This window comes from Symphodus melops, assembly GCF_947650265.1.
Source record: "Symphodus melops genome assembly, chromosome: 8".
Taxonomy (NCBI): domain Eukaryota; kingdom Metazoa; phylum Chordata; class Actinopteri; order Labriformes; family Labridae; genus Symphodus; species Symphodus melops.
Window position 1 is genome coordinate 7,537,255 of NC_136698.1, and position 24,637 is coordinate 7,561,891.

A 24,637-nucleotide genomic window follows, 5' to 3' on the forward strand; every position below is an offset into this window, starting at 1 on the left:
TTCAACTATCTGAAAATACAAGTCAGAGTCTTTAAATTAAAACGTCTAACTTTACAGTTGAACTATGGGTTAGAATTGCTGAACCACGACTGTGACATATTGCAGACCCTGATAGTTAAGCAGTACCTGGGGCTGTCACAGTGTCGGATAGAAGAGGAGACTCCTCCACCACAGGTCCTGCTGCACTCCTCCCAGGGGGTCCACAGACCCCAGCCTCCGTCTATGCCCTCTGGACGAGTCCCATACACAACACACATCCTCTTGTAGCACCACTGCAGCACAGACATGCATGTATTCATACAGTCAAACAGTAAGACGATGTCCTAGCATTAATACATTTCTGTTTTAGTGTAATGAAGAGGTGTAAACTGTCTATTCTTTAACACTCAAAATGTTTTTTTGTTCTTTTTAAGTGGACTTTATTTATAATAATAATAATAATAATAACAATAATTCTCTCATAATAACTCTCAAGGTCACCTTACAAAGCAAAAATAAAAACAACAAAGTAACAATAACATACGTAGATAAAATTAACATTACATTTATTATTGCTCTGTTATATTGGTCAGTCCCTCCTTTTACATTCATTAGAAAAAATCTTATTTAAAAAAATAAAAGGATAAGTCATAAAGAGTACAGGAGTTTTATTCTGTGATTTTAAATACTCAACAAAAAAAAGATCTTTAAATGAATCAGGTTTGTTTATGTATTCACCCCTTTCTCTATGGTGTTGGTCTGACAGATGGTTCCCTCTGCGGCAGGAATGCTGCTGGTGATGCAACGGTTGCTCTTGCTCATGCACCAAAGTTCACTGCAGACTTCCTGTATGTGCATGAAAGGAGACATAGTCACTTAGTTATTGAATCCACATTTGCAATGGGACAGGTATGAAGCATGCGAACCAAAGCCACACACCACAGTGTTCAAGATGCCGGGCCATGGCGCCCAACAAAAGAAAGAAATTATAAAGTCAACACTCAATCCACAAACTGAGAACACAAAACTAGGCACTGAAAAAAAAATACAGAGGGAACAATAACATATGAGGATCATAATTCATTACAAAAGAAAATACAACAGAAACAAGAAGCATTAGATCATTTATGGGTCAGAGTCCAGCGGGTAAAGTATTCCACATGTTGATACCCACACAGAAAAGGCTGCTGGAACATATAAATCTTAGAATGAGAATATAAATAAAATACACAAATAGAACTGAACAAAGAGGAAGATAGAAAATAACGGGAGAGAAACAAAGAAAAGAAAATGGATCCCGTCAGACGACAGGGCAGACACACTCTAGTCCATTGTCCTCTTCGCTCCCTTGACAGCGATGCCTCTCACACATGGTGGTTATGTTTTATTGTGTACATATGTTCTGACCATATTGTATGGATAGTAATGAGACTATAAAGCAGTATGCTGTTCCAGATGTACATTCTCTCTAAACCTGGCCCAATAAATGTTGACCATGCAATAAAGTGGATGCTCTTTAGCTGAGGTTTTGCAAGATTTTTCCCATTGTGAGAGAAGCTAAGATGAAGGTTTAAAGCGTTAACCTGGTTTCAATAGAAGAGACTCTAAAACAATGACAAGTAACGAATTAAGAACGCCCCTAGAACAAATGATAAACCTGATCAAAGGTTCAAGTCCTAAAGGTTTTTTGAAAGTGTCAAGAGTTCATGTCAAGTCAAATTTGATTTATATAGCGCATTTAAAACAATCTCAGTTGAGCATATAAATTCAAAAAATAACTTTATTTGTGAAAGGGGCAAATATGTTAAGAGTAAACTAAGCTAAAAAACTGAATACAAGTGAACTCACCGCATATTTACACTGTCGAGATCTGACGCCGTACTGGAAGCGGCACTGCTCGTCTGCGTCGTAGGCCTGACCTGGTGCTGTGGTGGGATACACAAACTCCTGCTTTGGGGGAATGTTGTTCAGACACGAGCCCATACCTGAGCTAAAATGTGCCAAACAGAAGAAGAAAAAACAGTAAGACTGAGATATACCTTAAGAGGCAATGCTCCAGTTGTGATATTCGTTCTGAGGATGTCAAGAAGAAACACAACTAGTATTTTTTCCGATGCTGAACAGAGTTTAAGAGAATTTAGAAAGTGCATTTGCCTCCTTCCAGATCCATCTGTTCATGAGACTTTATCTGACCATCAAATATGTTACCATGAGTTCAGAGTGATTTTTCGGTCTCAAACCTCAAATTACAAAATGATTTGTGCTATTGCAGATATCTGACAGGCTGACTCACTCCAGAAAGCTGGTGATGTAATCCCGGCTACAGGCAGACCAGATGAACGGATTTGTCTTCATGGTGATGTGGTCAGCCATCAGCTTGGCGGTCTCCTGGCTGCGAGGCCCACACGCGTTCCCCATACCATCATGGTTCATCCCAAACCTGTAGCCCGTGATAAAACAGTGAAAACACTTTGAGGCTGTGTGGACTGTTATCGTCCCTGTGATGGGATGGCAGAAAAAAAAGATCTCTGTGGATGACTAACGAGAACCTAAAGAACAGGTGCGCTGCAGTTTGATTGGCAGAGGAAGGATAATAGTCAAGAAGTGTGTCTCAATAAATAAACTAAATAAAGATAAATGGTCTTAAAGGTGAACCATTAACCTGCAGAATACATAATTTGTATTTGTTTTGTTGACCATCTACAACCCTCTTTAATACTATGTAAATTAATACCAGTGGTCTGGTTTATGACATCTACTCCAATAAATGTGTACTTTCCTAACAGTCATGACTGTATTTCTTTTCCAATTATTATGTTCAATAACTCACAGACACTCACAGAAGCTGTTGAAAATGTTTCATAAGCTATTTACAACTCCACTGAGTCATTTCTGACTGGGTCAGTCTGTGTTTTCACGTGGATGCCCTCAACCACCAACAGGCTTGTGTTTCATCTAATCCTGCACTGTGATAATCGAAACATTTTAGATGACAATTAAAACCAAATGCTGACTGTGTGTTGAGGCCAAGGGAACTTTGTAAATACATATAAACAGACATACTGTATGCACTGATGAACATGCCATTTTGTTGTTGAGGAAATGATCAATTTCACCACACATGCCACAGTGCCTCTTGGTCTCGGTCTTTAATAGAAGATAAAATCAATAACCTCTCTTTATAACTACTTTATACTGGATTCTTGACAAATCTACTTGGGGGGGGGGGGGGGGTACTTGCTTGTTGTTAAGTGTTTCCGATAAATTACACCAGGTAAACACAGTTTTAAACCTTCCAGGAGGTCCAGACTGATTTTAAAAGCAGTAGTATCTGCAGGTGCTGCACCAGCTCCATGTCTAACTAATTCCACACATAAATAGTGTGACAACACGTTCTCAGATGGAAATGACTTATGAAGTGAGGAGATTACATAAAATCTCTCCGGAGATCTGGAGATGTAATCTGAGGAGGGAGGAATCATCGCAAAACTAAACACATTAAAAGACACATGAGACACCTCAGGGATTCCTTCTGGGACATTTTGTGTTTCAGCCTCAGTTCAACAACCAACCTGCCAACAATGATCTTTATCTGGGATTCAGATTCATTGTTTTTTAAAAGGGGCATTTCAGTAGTACAGATGATCAACAACACAGGGTTATGACGTTCCCTTCCAAAGCCTCAGCGTGTTGTAGCTCAATGTGTGTGAATCATGTTGTTCCAATATGTCTGTGCTTGGATCTTGGAAAAGGATGAATCTCCACCAGAGGTACAACTGCATTGCAAACATGACATCTGTTTCTATCTGGGGTGTTTCTGAGTGGCTGATTCCAAACTGCTCTGTTCATTTAGCATATAAAGAGCTAGAGTTCTACTGCACTTTTTTTTAAGCTTAGACATTCAAGAAACAGCTTGCAGACCAAGATGTTGACTGATTTTAAGAAAGGAAAAATATCCACTGTATTCTTCTCCACCATTAAACCTATGGATGCAACGTGTGGCGTGTCCTGTCACAAAACTGAAGATGTTATTTTCTATAATAGTGGGAATGTTATCCGAATTCTTTATCTCAGAGCAAATTGTACATGTGTCACATTAAGAAAATCAATAGTTACACCTCAACTGCTGAGTGCATGTAGTTTGAGAATGCAGTCAGGAAGACAAAGACAGGGATATCATGAACACATGCACAGCAGTAACAGGAACTAGATCTATGCAAGATCATTATTGAAAAAATAAATACTTAAATATAAGTTTTTTTTAAAAAGTATTGATAAATTGAGGTTGAATTGTTTTTGGTAGCCATTGCGGTATGCCACTGGAATTAACTACAACAGCAATTTCTCTTGGTTCACCAGATTTCTAAAGAGTCACCCCAAGAATGACCAGTTCAGATTAGCATCCCATTATTTAAGATTAAGTTGAATTTGTATCTAACAAAATTAAATAAACTTAAAGGACAGTTACTTCCTTATTCATACATTAATGATATATGTGAACATTTTCCAAAATGTCCTGGGTGAGCTGCATGCGTGAACAGAATCTGTCACATATTTCTTTTCTACTCGCCAGTTTGTTCTTTTCAACTCTTTTGTTAAAACTGTGGACAACAACAAGTAGCATCAATACAAAGGCAAAAACTTTTTCTAAAGCATCGGACTCTGCTTCCAGTATCCATCTTGGATATCTTCAAACATTACAATCGCAGGTTCTGACCCTTGGTCCAAAAGGTTGAAAAGTTCACTCTGTGTAAATAACAGCACGCTGTCCAGATTTTTTTAAAAATTGTTCAGAAGTGCATGTATGAAAACAGGTAGTTTGCTTTACTCACGTATGTCCTATTTCATGGGCAATAGTGAAAGCTGTTCCAAGTCCAATATCCTCATTGATGCTGCAGCTCCTCTCTGGCTCACACATCCCTCCTACAGGAGCCAGACCTGTCTCAAAATAATGTTGAAGTTCTGTTCAGTTCTATGGCTGGGTGTTAGTAAAATAAATACATGGCTTGTGATTTTTCTCGTAAGTATAGCACTACAAATGCGTGTTTGTTCTTTACCTAAGGTTTCACAAGGCTTGTTCTTTTGGATGCAGATGTCGTACCTGCATAAGTGAAAAAAAGTGTGGTTTTTAAGTTTTTAACTTTGACCCATACAAAAAGTAGCACAACTCGATAAACCAGCATAAAAAGTACGGACACCTATTTAAGCATACAGACACATATATACACAGTATATCCACAGCTGGTGACAGACATGCTCACTCAGTGATAGTAGACAGGTTAAGTTTTTACAGAACAATAGCAGGAAGTCATGGAGGGTCACTTTGGTGTCATCTGTCTCGACTGCTTCCATCCTCTGCTTGATAATCCTGTTCTTAAACCAGAGTGTTCCCACAAAGGCCACACACACCTCAAAGCCTCTCAGAAAAACAGACAGCTATCAGTACATTTTTATGGTAAACCCCTCCTCTTTTGAGAGTATACGGTGCGATAGAATAGGAAAGTATTCGTGGCATTCAGATGGCTCTGTCCAAACCATGGTTTTGTTGTTTGCTGATGCACATTCCTCAGTCAATAGCATCAGTGTTTTGAGTGCTTAATATGCATCTTCCATTGTTGTCTCTATTTTTCCTCCAGCAGTAACAGCAAGAAAAAATTGAAATATGACATACAAATGGACAGAATTAAAGCAGTTTTTCTTTGATTCTTGCTCTCAGTCTTAAGTATGGGGGTTTTTTTTCATGTAAAATAAATCTCTCATTGTGTCCCACTCCATCATCATATCTTTATTTTTTTTCTTATGTTGTTTCTCCAGATGCTGAGCTGGGCAGAGCTACACCATCTGTCCAGGACAAGATTCAGCCTAACTCTCTTGGAGATGAAAAACTTTGAGGACAGAGGGTGGGAATGTGAGACTTCAGCTCTGAGCAAACAGAGTTTAACCCTTATATATGCACAGAACTAGACGAAACATATTATCATCATATATTTGAGGAAGTTACAGAAGGAGATGTAGATGTACTTTTAACCAGCTTTGAAGTGATTATTGCTTATATCAGTGAGAATGTTTTGTCTGTTTGTCTAACCTGGTGATAAGTACAGCAGTGTCATGATGAGCGATGCCGTTGTCTGGTATGGCGTTGCCATAGCTGCTCCGGTGCTGGATGGTTTTCTGCCATTTACAGAAGCTGTCTAAAGACTTTCCTGCATGGTGGTTGATCTCAAGGGTTGGCTAGAAAATGGACAAGATGAGAAAGGTAGAGTCAAATTAGGAAAATTAACCAAAGTATATAATCTTAAAACATGATAAAATTGAAGTTAATATGAAAGCTATCGTACAGTTTTAAAAAAATTACAAAAAAAAGAATTCCAGGGGGAACAGATGAAAGATTTCCACTCAGGTGATGGGCTCAACAATAGGCCCAATCTTCCAGTATTGTGTGTTTCCGGCTCGTTTTCTACCCTACTATGTTTGCTTTGAGATAATCCACAGGGTTTATCAAGAACGCTTCTTCATACATAATCTAAATAAAAACAATGTCTGCAATTATGAAGGCACATGATTTTCACTGGACAGAGGTTTTATTGCACTTATCCAATGTTGAGGCAGTGTTGGAGTGAAGAAGCTTTCTAGTATTATGGGAGTGCAGAGAGGAGATGGGGAGGAGGGAGTGCTCTGCTGGCCACAGCTGGCGAGAACTCTTAACCCAGGAATGCTTGTGGTGACATAACTAGTAATTGTCTCATCCCGCAGTCCCTCATTTCTGGGTCTGCTGCTGGCCTGTGTTTTATATTTTTTTTTTCTCCAAGGGAAGCTTTGCTGTTTTCAGACCTGGAAACCAGCAGCAGAACCACTGGACAAGCAATCTCTATCCTGTCTCGACCTCAGGCTCAACGGACCATGGAGAAAGAATAACAACACTAACACTGCCCACTGCTAATGATCCTACATTTACCTCTTTAATCTGTCAGGAGAAGAACACATCCGAGCCATAAATTTAAGCTTATTTTGGTTTACTATAAACAGCATGAATCCTAAATCTTCCCTAATAAGACAATGATGGAGGAAACCTCAAAGCTGTTCTTTAAGGATGCTTGTATAATTCATCTGTCAGATTGTCAGAAGGCCGAGATTACTATGAGGTCAGCTTCTTCAACCAAGTCTAGTTGCCTTTGGATCAAGTGTTGATGTATGAGGTCAGCTGCAACGGCTCACCACCAGCTTTTTATGTCTGGCTAATAAAGTCCGTTACATATGGCCCAGTCATCTCCTGTGCTATATGAAGGTCAAACACATTTTATGAACTGAACGCCTGCTCTGTGGTCGGCTGTGGATTCTAAATCTGTGCCCTTTTTTATACTTCCGTTCACTCACTTATATCATACAACAAGAGCCTATGGCTTTGCTTACCTCTCTGTGCAGCAGTGCACAGCAATGCTTTGAGGTCAATGCTAAGGTCAGAATGCTTACATTCGTACAGGGACAGAACGTGCTGATGTTAACATTTGATTATCAGTACCGAACGGCAAGTGAAACTGAAGAGAGTATAGAACGCATAAATGTGTGTTGACTCAGGACTTCTGTAAAAAGCCAATTGAGAGGTTGATTATTTCATCAGCATCTAAATTTGAGCTTTCCTTCATCATGGATGTGCGTCACAGCGACATTCAGAGAGGTCCCTGTTCACGAGCAGGTAAGTCACAAAGCAGCACTGTCTGACAGGTACAAAAACCCCCCTCATATCCTGACTTTTCGGCCTTTCCTCACCAATCCCTCCTTCCTTTCCGCTTCACATCGTTCATGTCCCTTTCATTACAGCTAAGACCCACTTACACACCAAGAGTACACTGGGAGTGATGGAGGAAAAGACCCATAAGCCAATAATTTGACACATACAAGGAGCTCATAGATGCTCGTCAGGGAAGAGATGTGTGCAGGTAATGAGAACAAGCACAGGCAGACCTCGACAGAGGGATAGTTGTACAACTTATTTGAATCATTGACAAACATTATTTACCTGGTCCTCCATGAGCAGAATGAGCCGTGTCACCACAATGTTGACTGCATTCCCCAGGCTAGAATCCTGGAACAGTTTGGCAACCTGACCTCCAGAGAAACAAGAAAAGACCAGTCTTAAAAAAAACAGCTGCATAGCAACAATTCATCATGAATTAAGATTTTACCTCGAAAAGAAAAAGCCGGTCTTGAACGAGACTCTAGAGCAAATAGAGGTGGGCTGAGAAGGGATCCCTGTTGTGCCCCTTCCAGTCAATTTTAATTTTCAGTAAGACAAACTTTTGGTCTTTTTATGCTTTTATTTGAGAGAAAGTGGATAGAGTCAGAATTTTAGGGAGAGAAAGTGGTAAATGACATACAGGAATGGAGCTATAGACTGGATTCAAACCTGGGCCGCCCGCTTCTGGGACAACAACCTCTGTATATCAGGAGCATGAACACACCCCGATCCCACCTGCATCCCCATCAATATTAAGTTTTAACCAACCAATTCACACTGAAGACAGACGAGCCACAGAGTCTTGAAAGAGATGCTAACTCCGTACACAAGAAGTGGCAATGATTATTAAAGCGTTACAACACCAACTGCAGTAAAACAAAAAAAAAAATCAACACGCTTAAAAACCACTACCGGCCTTGAAGCTGCACTCAGACACTTGTCATTACTGCTGTCTGGTGTAATTAAGGCCCACTTTGCTCTACACCACTACACAGACACTGCTGGTTCAGTGACTCTGTTCTGCTCCAGATTCAGCCTGTTTTGTTACAATGGCAGCTGACCAACCCTTCATTAAATACATTCCTAACACGTGTGTGCATCGGTTTAAAGTGATCAACAGTGTGTGAAGAGAAACCCCGATGACAGAAAGAGTGCAGAAGATCACACAGAACCTAAGCCTGTGTGACTACAACATGCGGCCTCCTCTTGAAGAAACCAAAATAGGTCTATGCATGTGCTGTTCTTTCCGTCTCTCTTTAATCTGTGTAACTAAATAAGATTTTCTTAATTTCTTAATTAATTTTGTTGCACATCTTTGTTTAAGCAAGTTTGACTTTTGGTCTCTCGGTGTTAGAATAACATTAAAAGTTATTTTTGTTACTAAAGCCAAAACATTTCTTCAGCCATTTTTTAAATATGCAGTCCTAAAAAATAGAGACTTAAAGACTTTCCCCGTAAAATACTCCTGAGTTGCTTCTTCATACATGCCGAAGAAGACCATCCCTGTGTCTCAGGAGGCAGGACATTACGAAAAAAGAAAAAAGAAGAGAGTCTAACGCTACAACAACAATTTCTGCCTTTATACTTTTATATGAGTTATTATTTATTATACGCACATATTCTCAGTCTCACATTTCCAAAGTTTAATTTAGAGTTATTCTGTTGACCTTCATGAAAGTAAGGGAAAAGACGCATGGTACATATTTTGTGTTGTGAAACTTACAATATTCATGACAGCCAAGATGTACTGCTCGATGTCTCTGCGACCATGGTAACCCACCATCATCTTGTCTGCTACCACTAGTGTCTCCACGTAGCGCTCTCGGCTAACTGAGCGCTTTAGAGGCAGCTGGCCGCGGCCAACATGATGTGGAGGTGTCTTCAGAGTTCGCTGCCACCATGACGCGGTTTTCATTGGCTTCTCGTCTGGGAAAGATGGCACACACACAATATCCAGCAAACAGATCAATGTTGATGATGATCTGCAAAGTTTAGATAAGCAGCATGATAGTTTCATATGTATTACATATATATTAACTGAGCACAATTTAAAGCAGAATTACATTAAATAGCAACGCACTGCACAACAACCTGAGTCACACTCAATCACTTCTGGGACAATCTGACTGCTGTGTAAATCAGCCTGGTGCAGTTTACTCCTCCAGTCTAGACTGAACTGTTGCTCCGAAAAACACCAGAATGTGTCTCCACTCACCAATGACTCCACAGGACTGACCCTTGTACTGATGGCGGAGAGATGACCGTTTGTAAACCACATGGGGGCGCCCCTCTGCTCTCTCCCCTCTCTCGGTCTTGGTCAGATTAACTGGTGAGACAAGGGGTTCAATCAGGTACTCCTCTCCTCCTGCAACAATCACCCCCTGCTGCAGAGACACATACATAGAAAAGAACAGATGAAAAGAGTTAAGTCACAAGAATCATTGTTTTCATGATGTGTTTCCATCACAAATGTGACAATACACGTGTAACAGCAGATAATCCCATCATTGATTAGCCTACAATCATTTACTCATTTTGGGGAAAAAAGATTTTAAAGAACTCCAAAAGTGAATCAGTGGACTTTTAAATGATCACAGAATCACCAAAGAGATCGACACAGCAGCATTAACCCTTTAAAGACACACATGCAATATGCTTCTGTCCATCATCAACACAAACAAAAGCTCAGGGGGCGGCATACTGACATGGTACATCGAGATCATGATGTCATGGTGTCTCCCTGCCTGTACAGCTGTGAAAATGAATTTCCCCGCGGGGACAATAAAGTAACTAACTAACATTTTGGCTCATTTATTAATTTGTTCTTTTCATTTCCTGTTTTATTTTGTACCTCGCCTTGTCTCTGTCTTCCAGATTCTGCTCCTCGGCTTTTCTCGCCTTATGGTCCCTGCTCTTGTTCTCACCTGTATCTCGTCATCCCCAGGTAGTCTGTGTGTATGATCCACAGTGTGTCCTCCTTTATGTTGACAGTTCGTTGTGGGTTCCCCCGTCTCACCACGTTACAGCCCTCCATCCTTTTAATTTTTTTTTGTGTACAACTTTTGCCTGACTTTTTGACCGTTGCCTTTTTTACCTGAAAGATGACCTGTGCACTGACCTGAACTGTGAAATAAACTCTGTACTCTGCTGCATTTTTAGGTCCATCATTCTATCTGGTTCTGTTACTCTACCTTCTTCAGGAAAGAAGAAACCGAAATGAAAGAAAAAGATAATGGGGGATCAGCTCCAGTATATACAGGCAGAATAAATAAGTTTCATTTGGATACTTTGGGACAATCCCCTTATAAACATTATCAACCCTTACAGGGTCCTCTGTTGGTGCACTGAGGATCAGGACCACACAGTAAAAAAAAAAAAAAGACCCCCACACACACATAGACAAAGACACGTGAGAGCATGAAAGGGTGAAAAATGAAAGAGCGAGAGAGAGAGCGATACACTAACACTTCCTTTGATTCTGCTCAGATGTGTCAGTCAGAGGGAGTGTCTCCCCTCGACTCACAGCGGCTGCTTTCAGAGTGCCTTTAATCTCGTAATAAAGTTAGTGATGCTCCCCTGGACACACAGCCCGCTCGCTGCTGAATGTGCTCACGTGGGTCCGACTAACAGTAATTACATGTGTGCTTTATTAACGCTTTGTGAACACATCTAATCCTCAGCTGTGTATACAACTGTTATTGTGGAGCCTGCTGTTTTGTGGTAGAAGGATACACATAATACACAATTTAGGAAAACTGTGTCAGCTAACAAAATGCAGAACCACATTTCAGTGATCCATTAAAGTGATTCAGAGTGGGGCGCTAACTTACATCTCTTGGTTTGGGGAATTAATAAACCAATAACCTGATGAGAATGGGAATGGAGAAGGAACTGGTGTTTTACTAAGGAGTAAACAAGAATTGCAATGATGTTTAAGAAGATAGCTGCCAGTTTTACATACAAAACCTGCTGCAAACTCTTGAAACTAAGGCCTTATTTTAGCTGTATTGACTGTAGCTGTATTAATATATATTCTACACATGGTTCATTATCTGAAGAGTAAAAATTAGATCAAGTCATTCTTTTCTGACAGAAGCAGGTTGAAGTTTGAGGAAACGGAAATCACATTCTGGATCGTCTCTGTGGACCACACTGAATTTGGACAAAGATTAAGGCTGGCTTGAGTGCTCAAGGTTGGTTAAAATGTCATGCTTTGAAGTCTGAATCAACCATTACTGATCCCTTACTTGCTGAGTCAGCGCTGCTTCTGCTGACCTCGCTCAGTGAATTAGATGTGGATTAGATTTGCAGGTCTAAGTCTTACCAGGCCGTTACAGTTGCTCAGGGCAACTTTGCTGGAGGTCGGCTGGTCTTGGAGGTGTCCTACATAGTGGCAGTGGGGAGAGTAGGGATGACTCCAGGCTAATCTTCCTCTCTTCCAATACTCCACTCTGAACTGCCGTGACAGTAGGCCTCCCTGCAGCGTCAGGTTCAACAGGAAGTTGTTTTGTGATGTGGACAGCTGGTAGAAGAGCTGAGAGATGGAAAAAGAGAGGCGGTTTATTAATGCTCTCGTGTCAGAAGTTTTAAAGAGTGTAGTTTAATGACACATCAATGCAAGACAAACTGAAACACAAAAAAAGAGAAAATGAAATCCATACAGAGTCAGGAAGTCTGTCTTCAGTGCTGCGTCTTCTCCTCCTGTGGTGTTGAGGTGCTTCTGCATCCAACGTTTCTCCATTGGGCCCAACACGTACCGGAATGGCAATCTCATACTGGCCTAAACTTGTCAGAAAGGCAGCTAGAGGGAGAGAATTAAAGAATGGATGAAACCATTATCAGAGAATGTATGTCAAATTCAACTTAATCTTATTTACTCAAAAGGAAAAAAAACATGTAGGAGTTACCAATTCTGAATACAGCCGTAGAGCTTTTTTTATTGAGAGTTACCCGGTTGGCACAAAAGACATTGAAAGACTTTTTTGGCCAATTACTGACAAGATCCCCCCTTTTCAGGATCCTCTACCCCCTTCTGTATGAGGCCAAAAGCATGTTACCATGGTTACACTGAAATTGTATACTTCCTGTCTGCCTCAGTCTGTGCCGGGGCCTGGTGGAGATTTATTGTCCAAACACAAACTGCTCCAAACAGCAAACGTCAGCTAACCAACAGGGAAAGGTCACAAGCAAATGATCCAAGTTTTCATCAAACCTTTGGCCCCAGTTGGTGGAGAAGCAGCCCCCTTCCCACACAAAGTAAATACCCAGAGATCAGAGGTCCCTGGTACAGACTTGGAGAGCTGTGTACTGAGAAAAAACATTCTATGCAGCGGATAAGTCTGGCTTGAATAAAGTGCTAGTACAATTATAGATGCAGTCTTCACATGGAACTCATAAGTTGTACTGGATTTTTGACACAAAAAGTTTAGTGCAAAATATGCCCACTATTCAAGTGGTTTCAGTAATGAGCACAAACATTGATGGTCTTGGTTCTCTTTTCAAAAACAGCAAACACTCCCGCAAGAAGGGTTCCAGGAAGCGTGATGGTGTATTTTACTGTTTAACTGAAGTTTTACTTAATATAATTTTGATACTGTAAAACATTTGTAAAAACCTTGACAGGTTACTATTTATAGACACAGAACAATGGTAGCTGTAAAAATCATATGGACAGATATCCGTCTTTTCTGCACATCTTTAATTGTCCATTAACACCTCTGTTATTTAAAAAAAAACGACTCATCTTCACAGGTCAGCAGTGTGTTACTGCTCAACATAACCTGGCCAAACCAGCCAGCAATGCTAGCTGCCCTACATTCAACTTCAACCATCTGTCATGCTATAACAGCTCCAGTGTGTTAGCATTCACATCTCCTAAAATAGAAAAATATAAACACTATAACACAACACAGACACCAAGAGAAAAAATTCCATCAGCTGAAGTTAACCAGCAGCTAAACTTAACAGCTAGCATGCTGATGTGTAGCACCAGTACACTGACAACCGGGTTTGCAGCCCCTAAAGGAATTTAGGGGCTTTAGAGATTAATAATGCGTTCATTTGTGGATGTTATTATGTTGTGGATAAATAACCTGGGGTTAGTTATTTTTATATTATAATTTTTGTATAGCCTTCTGTGTAGAATGATAGTAAAATCTTACAGAATTGTAGGCTATTTCACCCTTTGCTTGGTCTTAAAGCTACTTATTGTCAAACAAGACTTCACACACGTTTTGAAAATATTCTCTTTAGGTCCTGTGAACTGGCACAATCAGAAACTATAACCTTGCACAGGTGAAAAACCACATCAATGGCTACTTCAAACAACCTCAGAAAGCACAAAAAGTAGCCAATTTCACATCTGCCTTATTCCAAAAATCGGTTCAAAGGTTTAACTCTCCATAGAGCTCTAAGATGTTTCCATGCTATTGCAAACCACAGCAATACTCAGGTAGGTGGTAGGAAAATTACCTTTGAAACTCATGAACAGCTCCTGCAGAGAAAATGAAGGAAGGGCGATTATAAAGTAAATAAAACTCACCTCCAAAGAAGAAACTAATGGGACCTCACACAGAACAGAATGCACTAATAAAATCCATCAAAACAAATAAGCATGCTGTTTAAACTAAAGGCTTTAGAGGAAGTGCTCTTTAAAACCATCTGAAGCTTTCTCTCCAGAGGTTATCCAACTACTGCAAAAGAAAAACCAACACATAGGCCTTAAAGTGAAAGTTAGATTTTTTTTCTGTCAAAAACAAACTTCTGTGCTGATAAATACAGGCATCCACCCATGAGCAGGGCATCACCCTGCTTTCTGTTATCACCATACAAAAACAGAGTAAGGAAGTACTCTGAATGGAAAACTGTCCCTCCCTCCATCTCTGACACACCTTCATTGCACCTCATTTGAAACATGTAGCAAATGGAAAAAAGAAGCTGTTATTAATCAGTAACAACTTAAGTGATGAACGTTTACACTATTACTATCAAAACAACTTCCACCTCATTCACACTTCTGTAAGCAGCCTGGCTCTGAAGCAGCTATATGCTTCCCTTCATTTAACAGCGAGTCACTACGGTGTCTGTCTGCTGCTCGCTTTTAGGCAGGGAGTGTTTAGCAGAGCTTTTGTGGGTGTTGTGGGTGGAAAGAAGCAGAAAGACATAGGATAGAGACAATCCAACAGTCAAAAACACAAGGCCTGAAAAAAATTGCAAAAAATCATATTGCAATAAGAACATGAGGCTTGATAAATATACATTACAAACAGCATCTTAGTTACACTGTTCCCCCAAGCTTGATTTGCTAGAGGGGGTAGTCTCGGGGTGGGTTTTCTTTTTACATTTACATATTATGCTAAACTGCTTATAAAATGTGGAAAGTATTTGAGGTAATAGGCCATGTCAGGGTTTGAGGGGAGTGCATTTAAAAAAAATCAGCATAGCAGACTATTGGAGACAGATGGCTGTGAGGGGTCAGAGGTTAAATTTAGGAAATGGACGATCACAACCTTATTGTGGATGACAAGACATGGACTCTCCAGGATTTGGCTTCAGGGGATTTCAGCCAGTTTGGCTTCCGCGTGTGAGAGACACTCGACTGTGCGGTGAGAGGGTTAGGGGGGGTGGGCACGTGGCGGTAGCACAGCGACACGATTGACTTCAAGTTCAGCGGTCAATACCTGCAGGCCCACAGAGTGCCTCAACTCATTCACCCAACTTTTATGACCAAAGTATTACAAACAAGATAAAAGAGTTCAGTAAAAACATAACCCATGCTGAGTTGTAAATACATTAAGACCAGACGCTAAACGATTAAAAAAAGTCTATTAATTATTAATTAATCATTATTTCTCAACATGTAGCACTGACAAGGTTGTTTCTTTGCACTGAAATTAAAAACAGATTTCACTCTGTGAGTCTGGTCCGCTCAACATTAAAGTACTCTTGTTCTAAAAGAGTGAAAATAATTAGAGTAAACCACACTATAAAGCCAGGATCACAGGCAATAAATCGTAATGTTTTCCCACTATTTATAAAGACTTGCAAAAAAACTGTCCAGTGTTGTAAATACTGTGTTTCATGCTTATTTCAGTATCTGAAACTGTCTGCACGTTGACTTGTGGATTGGCTTTAATAATTTGATTCATGTAATGCAACCTGGCCTTTAAAGCTTTTTACTGAAGCTGGATGTAGCTTAGTTTTATAAGTAATTATATTGATAGTGCTACAGTTGCATTACTAAGACTGATTAAACAGGGGGTAGAGGTTAGATCGTTCAATGGTGCTTTATAAGTGCAGACTTTTAAGATTTTTTTGTGTTCATTCCCAGAGCTATTTAATGTGAAGAGGATTCAGTTTTGCCTCTAATTAGTAATATGGAGAGAAAACACAGAACTATATAGACAGTTTTTCTCCGGCTTATTTGCTGTTGGAACCTTTTGGGATGCCCCACGTTCTCAAACCAGCCAATGGCAGCTTGAAGAACTGACACCTCACTAGACTTAAAAAACTGCTTCAACTTCTCCTTGCAATGTCCTTCAAATGTATTTTCTCATTGCAATCTTCAAACTATTAAATATGATATTTTATGATCTATTAATATATCCTTTGTTGTACATGCACAACTACTATTCTGGAATGAAAAAAAAATCTGCTTTTTTAACAATTTATCTTTGAAAATGTACCAGGCAAAATGTAAAGTAAACTGTAGGAATTAATTTCAGTCTGATTTCTAACAAGCTAAATCTCCTCAGAGGAGCTTATATTACATTGTTTTTTTTCCGAAACTTTAATGCATCATGTTAATGATGTTATTTCCATAACCTCTCCTCTCACCTTGTGATTCTGCAAACTCATCTCTGTGACCTCCTACGACCTCTGTGGCAACCATGACGATGATGACACTGCAGACCAGACCAGTCTTCCATAGCATTTCCATGGTTACTACAGTAGTTGCTATAGTAACAGAATTCAGTGCAGTTAACCCCGGGCGTCTGTCCCAACATGTCTTCTGTCCTCTCGGATGCCCCGTCACCTAGCAGTGGGACAGCTCAGCGCTCTGTTGTGCCATGGCTGCAGGAAGATCCATGAGCTCAGAAAGACATGGCAGCCTCGACAGTGGGTTGATCAGCAAGTGGAGTCGAGTTCTCAACAAGTCCACACAGAATCAGAGAAGGTTTGGATGGATCTCACAAAGAGCTTAGCAGCAGTGGCCAGTTTGGACTCCACTTTCTGGCCCTGTAGGGGAGAAATCAGTCAGTGAGTAAGAGAAAGCCCAGTAGAGGGAGTGAAAAGGGAGGGGAGAGACAAATTTAGGCTCAAAAAGAAGGGTGGAACAAGTAAAACACAGTCAAATACAGAGAGAGAGACAGAGAGAGAGAGAGAGAGAGAGAGAGAGAGAGCATGAGATACCATTGACCCATGTCGTCCGTCTCCAGCTTAACAGGAAAAAGTCCATTTTTTTGCATCCAGTATAAGTCCGCACCATCCCACATGTATCCCTCAGCTAATCAATCTTGGCTTTGGGGAAGGGCAAACACCCTGTCTTTCTCTCTGATGACCAAACACAAAAGCAAGTCCCAACCTGGGGCCCCTGAGGCCCCCAAGCTTCAAGCTGCCTGCCCACCGGAAAGAGTTCAAACACAAAGGAAGCCATTGATGTTGTATAAAGCTTCACTTAATGCCCAAACAGGGCTTGAAGTGGGTATTATGTCAGAGGCTCTGGGGGTAAAATGAGCCAATTTGAGAGGAGCAGCAGGATGCCATCACTGCTACGCTGGCTGACTGAGGTGGCTGCTTGTATGGCTGAGTGATTTGCTGGCAGGCTGCCTGACTGTACAGCTTACTAATTGGCTGTCGTCCTGGCTAACAGACAGATGGTATGACTTTCCATAGATGAAGCTTGTTTACATCTGAGTCAAAGGGGAGAGTTCTGTAATTATCATAGCCTGACTGATTACAGACCCCTTCGATTTTTTATAACTTTTCTCTAAATGATCATGTCTATATTTGAGCGTTACAAGTAGTGTTTGTTAATAGAAGAAAACCACTTAAACACATGAAATGCCTGACATCATTTGGATTCCCTGGAAAAGCCTTAATGTCAAAACCCATGAGAGTTCATGAACGGTGAAGCATGACAATGTTGGGACAATAATGGCTTCAGTTTCTCATCGTTTTCGTCATGTCTTTGGCTGCATGTAACCCTTTCCAAAGAGCAACTACAAAAACTTACAGGTAGTCAAGGAAGTGCTGCACACGTTTATTTTAATTTCAATTTACATGTCAAGCTAAAGCACTGTTTTGTCGGCTTTTCATTGAATGTCCAATTCTTTTTAAGGAGAACATGGATATCCTTTGCTCAACATTGAATTTAATGTCGTTGCTGTTGAAACGCAACAGAGACATGCCATGTTAATCACCTGAACAGTGAAAGACATTTCAAAAAGAAATTCAAACATCTCGTTGAAGCTGGATAACAATAAATCCAGTTTACATTTCTGTTAATTGGACAAAATGTGGGACACATTGTTGGGACATTACCTTATCCAGACATAGAGTTGGATGATGGCTGCACATCAATGCCAATTGAATCAAAGCCTTTCTCATAGATCTATAGACTTTAATCTATAAACTTTAATTATTGTTTATTTTTGAAGGAAATAAAAGATTGTTCCTTCACTTTGCCTTTTCCTCAAGATCCATTCCTGTTGAGTTTTTTTTCTGTATCATAAAATAACATTTCGGCAATCTCACTTTGTGATAACAGAAAACCATTTCCTCAGACACACAGTGCCTGTTACAAAAAAAGGCCAGATCACATTTTCATGTGTGCCCTTTTCTTTGACTTGAGTTTCCTGGCTACAGATTGCAGTGTAAGCTAAAACCAAGCCCTTGCAATACTCCAGTACAAGTCTGCCCACCCAATTTACCCTTACCCCAGCCTCCCTCCCTCTGCCCAGTTCCCTCCCATCTATCCCTCCCTCAGTGCCGTCTGGGCAAAGAGACGATGGAGTGGAGACGCCACATTGGCCCAGATGGTTGGCGTCTAACCAACTGCAGCCAAAGGTAATCGGAAGCAGATGGGAAACCTTTTTGGTGACGAGAGCAGAGGGGAACAAGTTACCTCCTAAAAAAAAAAAAAGAAAAGGAGAGAAAAAAACCAGTGCAAAGCCCAAAGGGAATGAAGGAGACAGCAGAGTGTAAGCTGCTGGAGCCAGCTGGGAGAACCATTCTTGAGTGTTAATACTCTGAAACTGGGAGTAGAGGAATGAGAATTCAAAAGCCATAATGGGCCTCTCATTTCATTTCAAACAGCAAAGGGAAGGTACAGTTAAGGGAGAGTTTCCTTTAAAAACCCTAAGGGGTCTTTCTACTATCGTAGTTCCCCTCATACGTGGAACAACTGAAAGTCTTTCTCTCTTCCCCTCCCTCAGGCTTTCTCCCAGTCATTTCCTGCACAAGCCAAACTCCCCTCCATTTTCATTACTTCTTCTGCTCCCGCTCTCGATTTATTGTGGGGTTATTAAACTTGCAGCTTGATATCAAGTGCTTTTCATTACCACTAACTCTCCTCTTGTTTATTTTAACAAGAGGAGGGGAGAACTGGACCCCCTTGTGCTATCCCTAGGTGCTTTTTTAGCAGAACTGCTTAAAAAGATTTGTTGTCAGGCTTTACAATCCTCACAACAACATGCTTGCACTGCCTTCTCGGTAAATTATCACTTCATCATAAACTGTGCACTGTTAAATTAAGAGCAAGCTGTCTCTCTGAGGTGATGGTGTCGTACATCTTCTGCGGTCTGTTGTGCAAAACCTTCCCTCTGGGCTGTATCACTTTTGGTGAAATAAAAAGCGTATGTTTGTCAGCTAGCCAAGTGAGCACATACGCCGACTCTTGACTCAGTGTTTTGCTTGGATTAAGCTATCCAGCGTATACAGCATCAGTCACGGCCAAGAGAGAAAGTGGTCTGAGATGCAGCAGACAAGCCAACCTATTTTAAACGCAATTACCATTTTCAAAAAGAGAAAAGAAAGAGGGGAGAAGAAAGGAGTCGTTGTTAACAAGAGAGCGAAGCACTCGGGATAGTTAGGTGGGAATTCAAGGGTGGGCCGAATCTGTATTGTAATCAAGACAGCGGACCGAGAAACCTCTTGACACGTTATTTCTTAACCTAGTCATCATGCAAATGCAAGCAATGATTGGTGTTTTTTTTATGGGGGGTTAGGGATGTACAGTGAGGGTTTTTTTTTTGTATTAGCTCACTATGCTGTCCTTGTCTTTAAGTATTGCCAGGGAGAGTGGAGCTATCTGAAAACCAGCATACTAATCAAAGCCATATGACCAGACCAGCTCAAAGTAAAGTCTGTGTGGAGCGAACAGATGCTAAGTGTCCCTCAGCTTAGCTTCAAGTCTAGTGCACCCCCCCCCCACACACACACACATAAACACAGGGCTTCCACTTTGATCAGTGTGTAGCTCATGAATCAGCTTTAGGTTCAGTTTATTATTACTTTAAACTGGTAGTGTTGCTTCTCTTTCTAATAAGACCAGAGGCTGTGGGATCAAATAGCTCTAACGCCAATGTCACAAGTCCATTGCAGCGTTTTATGACTGCCTCAGCAACAATTAGGCTACACTCCCTGAGTGAGAAAGAAAAAAAGTAAAAGTCAAGATTCACAAAGATCTCTACATGAAATCCTGAACAGGTGATCAAATAATCCAAAGAACTGAGGGATATTTCTCAGGCTTAACCCTCATGCCCTCTGTCTGAAGACAGAAAGAGAAAGAGGCAGGCATTCCTCTCTCTATTTCCCCCAAATAAACAGTGTGCAGATGAAAAGTGGGAACATAAACAGGCTGGAGAACCTCGGATGTGCTCCCCTCACTCTGAAAATGTGCCTCTTGAGTCTGAAACAATATTTAGTGAGAGAGAGACACAGAGAGAGAGAGAGAGAGAGAGAGAGAGAGAGAGAGAGAGAGAGAGAGCTGACTCGACATGAAGTGAGTCAGCCAGGAGCAGCAGCAGACTGGAAACGGAGTACAGATGTGGAAGTGGAAGGTTTTCTCTTTCTCCCTTTCTGCAGTTTTGATCAGCTGAGTGTCAAATAGGACAAAGGAAAGTCAACTCCTGGTGTTTGAGAAGATAAAATGTTCATGTTTGGCATTTTTCTATCTTGAAAATACAATAAGTCCAAATAATTTGACATGACTTTTCTGTTAATGGGCTGAAAGATGAATCAACAGACTATTGCAGGCATTTCTTATCTTATCTTATCAAACTAATCATAACATTACACTTTCTTGTGATGCAAAAAAATGTGAGATGCTGAACCAATCCAGTATTGATTCATGTGCTCTGAAACTTGCCTAATGTTGCTCGTTTCACATCTGTCACTTATAGTTCCACACCAAGTTTAATGGTCAACAAAATCGCATAGTATGGGGTAGTCATTATCAATAGACATATACTCTCAGTTTAAATTTCTGGAGCAAGACCAACGTTTTAAAATGCATCTCTTGTGCATGTTTCATAGATAAATCCCACAATTTTAGGAACTAAATAAAAAAGCTGCCTTCAGCATATGTAACGAAGCCAATGCTTCTATCATATCATATCATAGTATAACCAACAGTCGTAAATCCGAGTAAAACCATGATATGATGCAGATAGACTAAAATCTATACCTGGCAATAATAAATGAAGCTCAGCTGTGCTGCTAAAAGGTGCATTGTATAGCTTGACAAGCACTACATGTCTGCACAGTCAGCTGAGCAAATGAGTCATTCACCATTAAACAGGGACCTGAGATGTGTTGCATGCATGGTCATACACGACCTGCTGCTGATTACATCATCGGTGTTGCCGCTGTTACAGCTTTGACAATGTGGAGGTGCTATCAGTCACTACAAGATGTCACATAGTTCTTCCCCCATCAGTGAGAAGGTGCAGGCTGCTCCCCCATCCGGTCAACTACACAATGCCACCCTTCACTAAAAGGACCTGATTCCTGCTGTCGGCCACATCATCTCCCTTCACCTGCATGCACGCGCAAACACACACACACACACACACACACACACACACACACACACACACACACACACACTAACTGCCTTGTCACCAGTAAGGAGATCCCAGCCATGACTAAGAGCCCTTGAGGAGAATTGCAAAGCCATAGATAAAGTAATGCAGGAATACGACCCAACAATAATGAGACAATATTTAGTCCATAGAGGTACATAAACATATGTGACATCGCAATAAAAAAGACTTTAATGACGAAATAACGGCGACATTTAAAGCTTGCAGAAATATCTCTGGTGAAATGGGCGTACTACAGTAAAGAACAGACTTCTGACAGCATCATGTGTCAGGACCTTTTTCCTCCATTGTTCGAGAAAAAAAGTCTAAACTTGTGAGTCCTGGCTTGTGGACCTACCTTCCTCTGTCCCTGTGCAGGAGTTTCCGCTGTGAGTCTGTCCTCGGTCCTCCACAGCAGAGCAGAGAGGAGGCGGCGCCGGCGGCTGACTGAGGAGACTCAACTCCTTCCACTTGGAGCACCAGGGAGCCTCAGATTGAAGGCAAGTTACCGAGGCTGCTACCGGTAACAGCTGTTAAGAAAATAAAAGTCGTCTCTGCGGAAGTCATAGCAGCAGCTGAAACAGGGACTACAGAGGTCATTCAATTAAAAAAAAAAGGAGGCTATTATAAAAATTCACCATCATAGAAAATGAGGTTTTTCTTTATATTCACTTCCAATCTATACAATTCCTGACTGTCACATTTTTGACATCTAGCTCAAACATTTAAAAAATCTTAATAAACCATTACTAATAACAAAAAGCATCTTTATCAGCAAAAATGTGAAAAATCTAAAACACAGGACAAGCCTATTTTAACTCCCCAGGGCCACAGAAAGATCAACTTATCATCAATTTCCACACTATAGTTCTACCACCATCGGCTCCACCATTGCCTAAAAGTAGGCTTCTTCATTGTGTTGTGTGTTGTGTTATCTTTTGTGTCTTCATCATTGTGAACATTTTTTCTTTTCAATGGTTGATTGTAAAGACCATTGTTATATAGTCCAACCACAATCAATGAATATTACAGAAATTGTCTTCAATTACATCTGCAATAGGCCTACTGATTATTGAGAAGTTGTAACACCACAGTGTATCAGTATCTTCATTTGGGGGAATGTGAAAAAGTCAAATTAAGGTCATAGTCATTATGACCACTCCATATATGCCCTCAAGCTGCAGATGAAATATAACAGAACAAAGTAAACCCCCTGAAGATATGTATCAGACAAACTGCGGAATGTATTAGAAAGAAATTCAACTACAGAAAATTGAAATTAATGTAGCCGCTTTTATTTTGAAGGAACATGTCACTCTATCCGGTTCCACTCTCCTTGTATTTTGTCTGACTTTATTCAGCGGAATCCTGCCTGATTCTTTCAGACTAAAGGCGGGCATACACTGTGCGATTTTTTTTCCTGTTTTGTGCAGATTTTTGAATCGTGCGAGAATTTTTGGAGTCGGCCCAAAGTTTAGTTTAATCGTGAGTAGTATACAGGGGGCAACGAGCACCAATGTACCTCTCTCAACCGGCAATCAGCTGGCCGCCTGAAAATCAAACCTGTTTCATATTTTAGTCGCCCCTCGTGAGGGGATCGCACAGTTGAAGCAGAGCTACGAACCGATTCACCTGAGATCAGTGGGTTTCCTCTCAATGCGCATGCGTGAAAGATGTAAACATTACCACCTACCACACTGGCACCTGTTGGGTTTCAGACTCTTTGTCAATAACCAAATTTCGCATTACATTTGGCGCAATATAATATCTTTTCTGACATTGTTTTTTATTTAAATAATTGAGAATCTCTTCTGTTTGTATGCATTTTTTTAATCTATAAAAATAGAGGGACAGAGCGAGAGGTCAGATTGCTGTCAGGTCACATAAGAACGCATGAAGCTGAAGTTTTATGCACTACAAGAGCTCTGCGATTTTGCCAATGTCTAAGGATCAGTGGTTGTCTTGTCCAAATAAACAGATAGAAACAGGGTTTTAATGTTATTCTCTGCTGTGTCTGTTAATAATTGTTTAGGAGAGTGGCGAGTGTGATGATGAAATTGTTGCTGTTTGTTCATGGACACTGGAAGTAGGCAACACCCCCTAAATCAGGCACATTTGAAACCATCAGGTTATTAGAACATGTAAACTTACTTACTAATAGTTTCTGCGGAGTGATAGGCCTACAACTCCCAGCTGGTCAGACCTTATGAAGCGTCGTGGAGAAGTTTTCAACATAATCAAAGAAAAATAACTACGTTTTTATCGTCCTGTCAGACAGAACAGCAACTACATGTTATCCTAGACTTGGGCATTTTAGTTGACAGATAAGAGTGAGTGTGCCTTTACGCACAGAGGTGGACAGACGTGAAACTTTACGCGTGCATGGTGGAGAGTTGTAAAACTTTACGCACAGAGGTGGAGAGACGTGAAACTTTGCGCACGTGGTTGAGAGATATGAAACACAAACTTCAATCACCATTTCTAATGTAAACCAGTTTAGCACAGAATAGTGGGATCTACACTGCAGACTGTAGTCTCTGTTTACAGACGCTGTCCAAACCGCTCCAGCGTGCAATAAGTGCGCACTGATGTCCGTGTGTCCGCTCGTCTTCCTGCCAGGCCGGCACAGCATTCTGTCAGGGTTTACAAATTAAACATTGTTATTGAGATGTGGCAGGCACACTCCTGCCTTTACTGACGGATAGAAGTGCGTAAATGGCCATGGCTGCACGTTTCTCCTTCGAGAGTCCTCTTCCGGATTTGGGGACTCCACGTGTTTATTTCGCTCTTATAGTCTCAGCAATCAGGTCGCAGCCGATCATCACCGCATAGTGTGCGC

General features: G+C 40.8%; 1 protein-coding gene across 1 annotated transcript in view; it reads right to left on the reverse strand.

Annotated features, from left to right (window-relative positions):
• The window catches only part of adamts10 (ADAM metallopeptidase with thrombospondin type 1 motif, 10), a 40,242-nt gene extending 17,962 nt beyond the window's left edge, over positions 1-22,280 (reverse strand). The window contains exons 1-14 of the mRNA XM_079349783.1: positions 22,157-22,280; positions 16,550-16,951; positions 12,376-12,515; positions 12,039-12,248; positions 9,930-10,098; positions 9,438-9,640; positions 7,997-8,080; positions 6,065-6,210; positions 5,037-5,080; positions 4,812-4,917; positions 2,273-2,419; positions 1,828-1,969; positions 718-825; positions 127-272 (exon numbers count right to left, since the gene is read on the reverse strand). Coding sequence (XP_079205909.1) covers positions 127-272; positions 718-825; positions 1,828-1,969; positions 2,273-2,419; positions 4,812-4,917; positions 5,037-5,080; positions 6,065-6,210; positions 7,997-8,080; positions 9,438-9,640; positions 9,930-10,098; positions 12,039-12,248; positions 12,376-12,515; positions 16,550-16,652 — 1,748 coding nt within the window. The 5' untranslated portion in view covers positions 16,653-16,951; positions 22,157-22,280. The remainder of the gene's footprint in view (positions 1-126; positions 273-717; positions 826-1,827; positions 1,970-2,272; positions 2,420-4,811; positions 4,918-5,036; positions 5,081-6,064; positions 6,211-7,996; positions 8,081-9,437; positions 9,641-9,929; positions 10,099-12,038; positions 12,249-12,375; positions 12,516-16,549; positions 16,952-22,156) is intronic.
• Between the last annotated feature and the right edge of the window lie 2,357 nt (positions 22,281-24,637).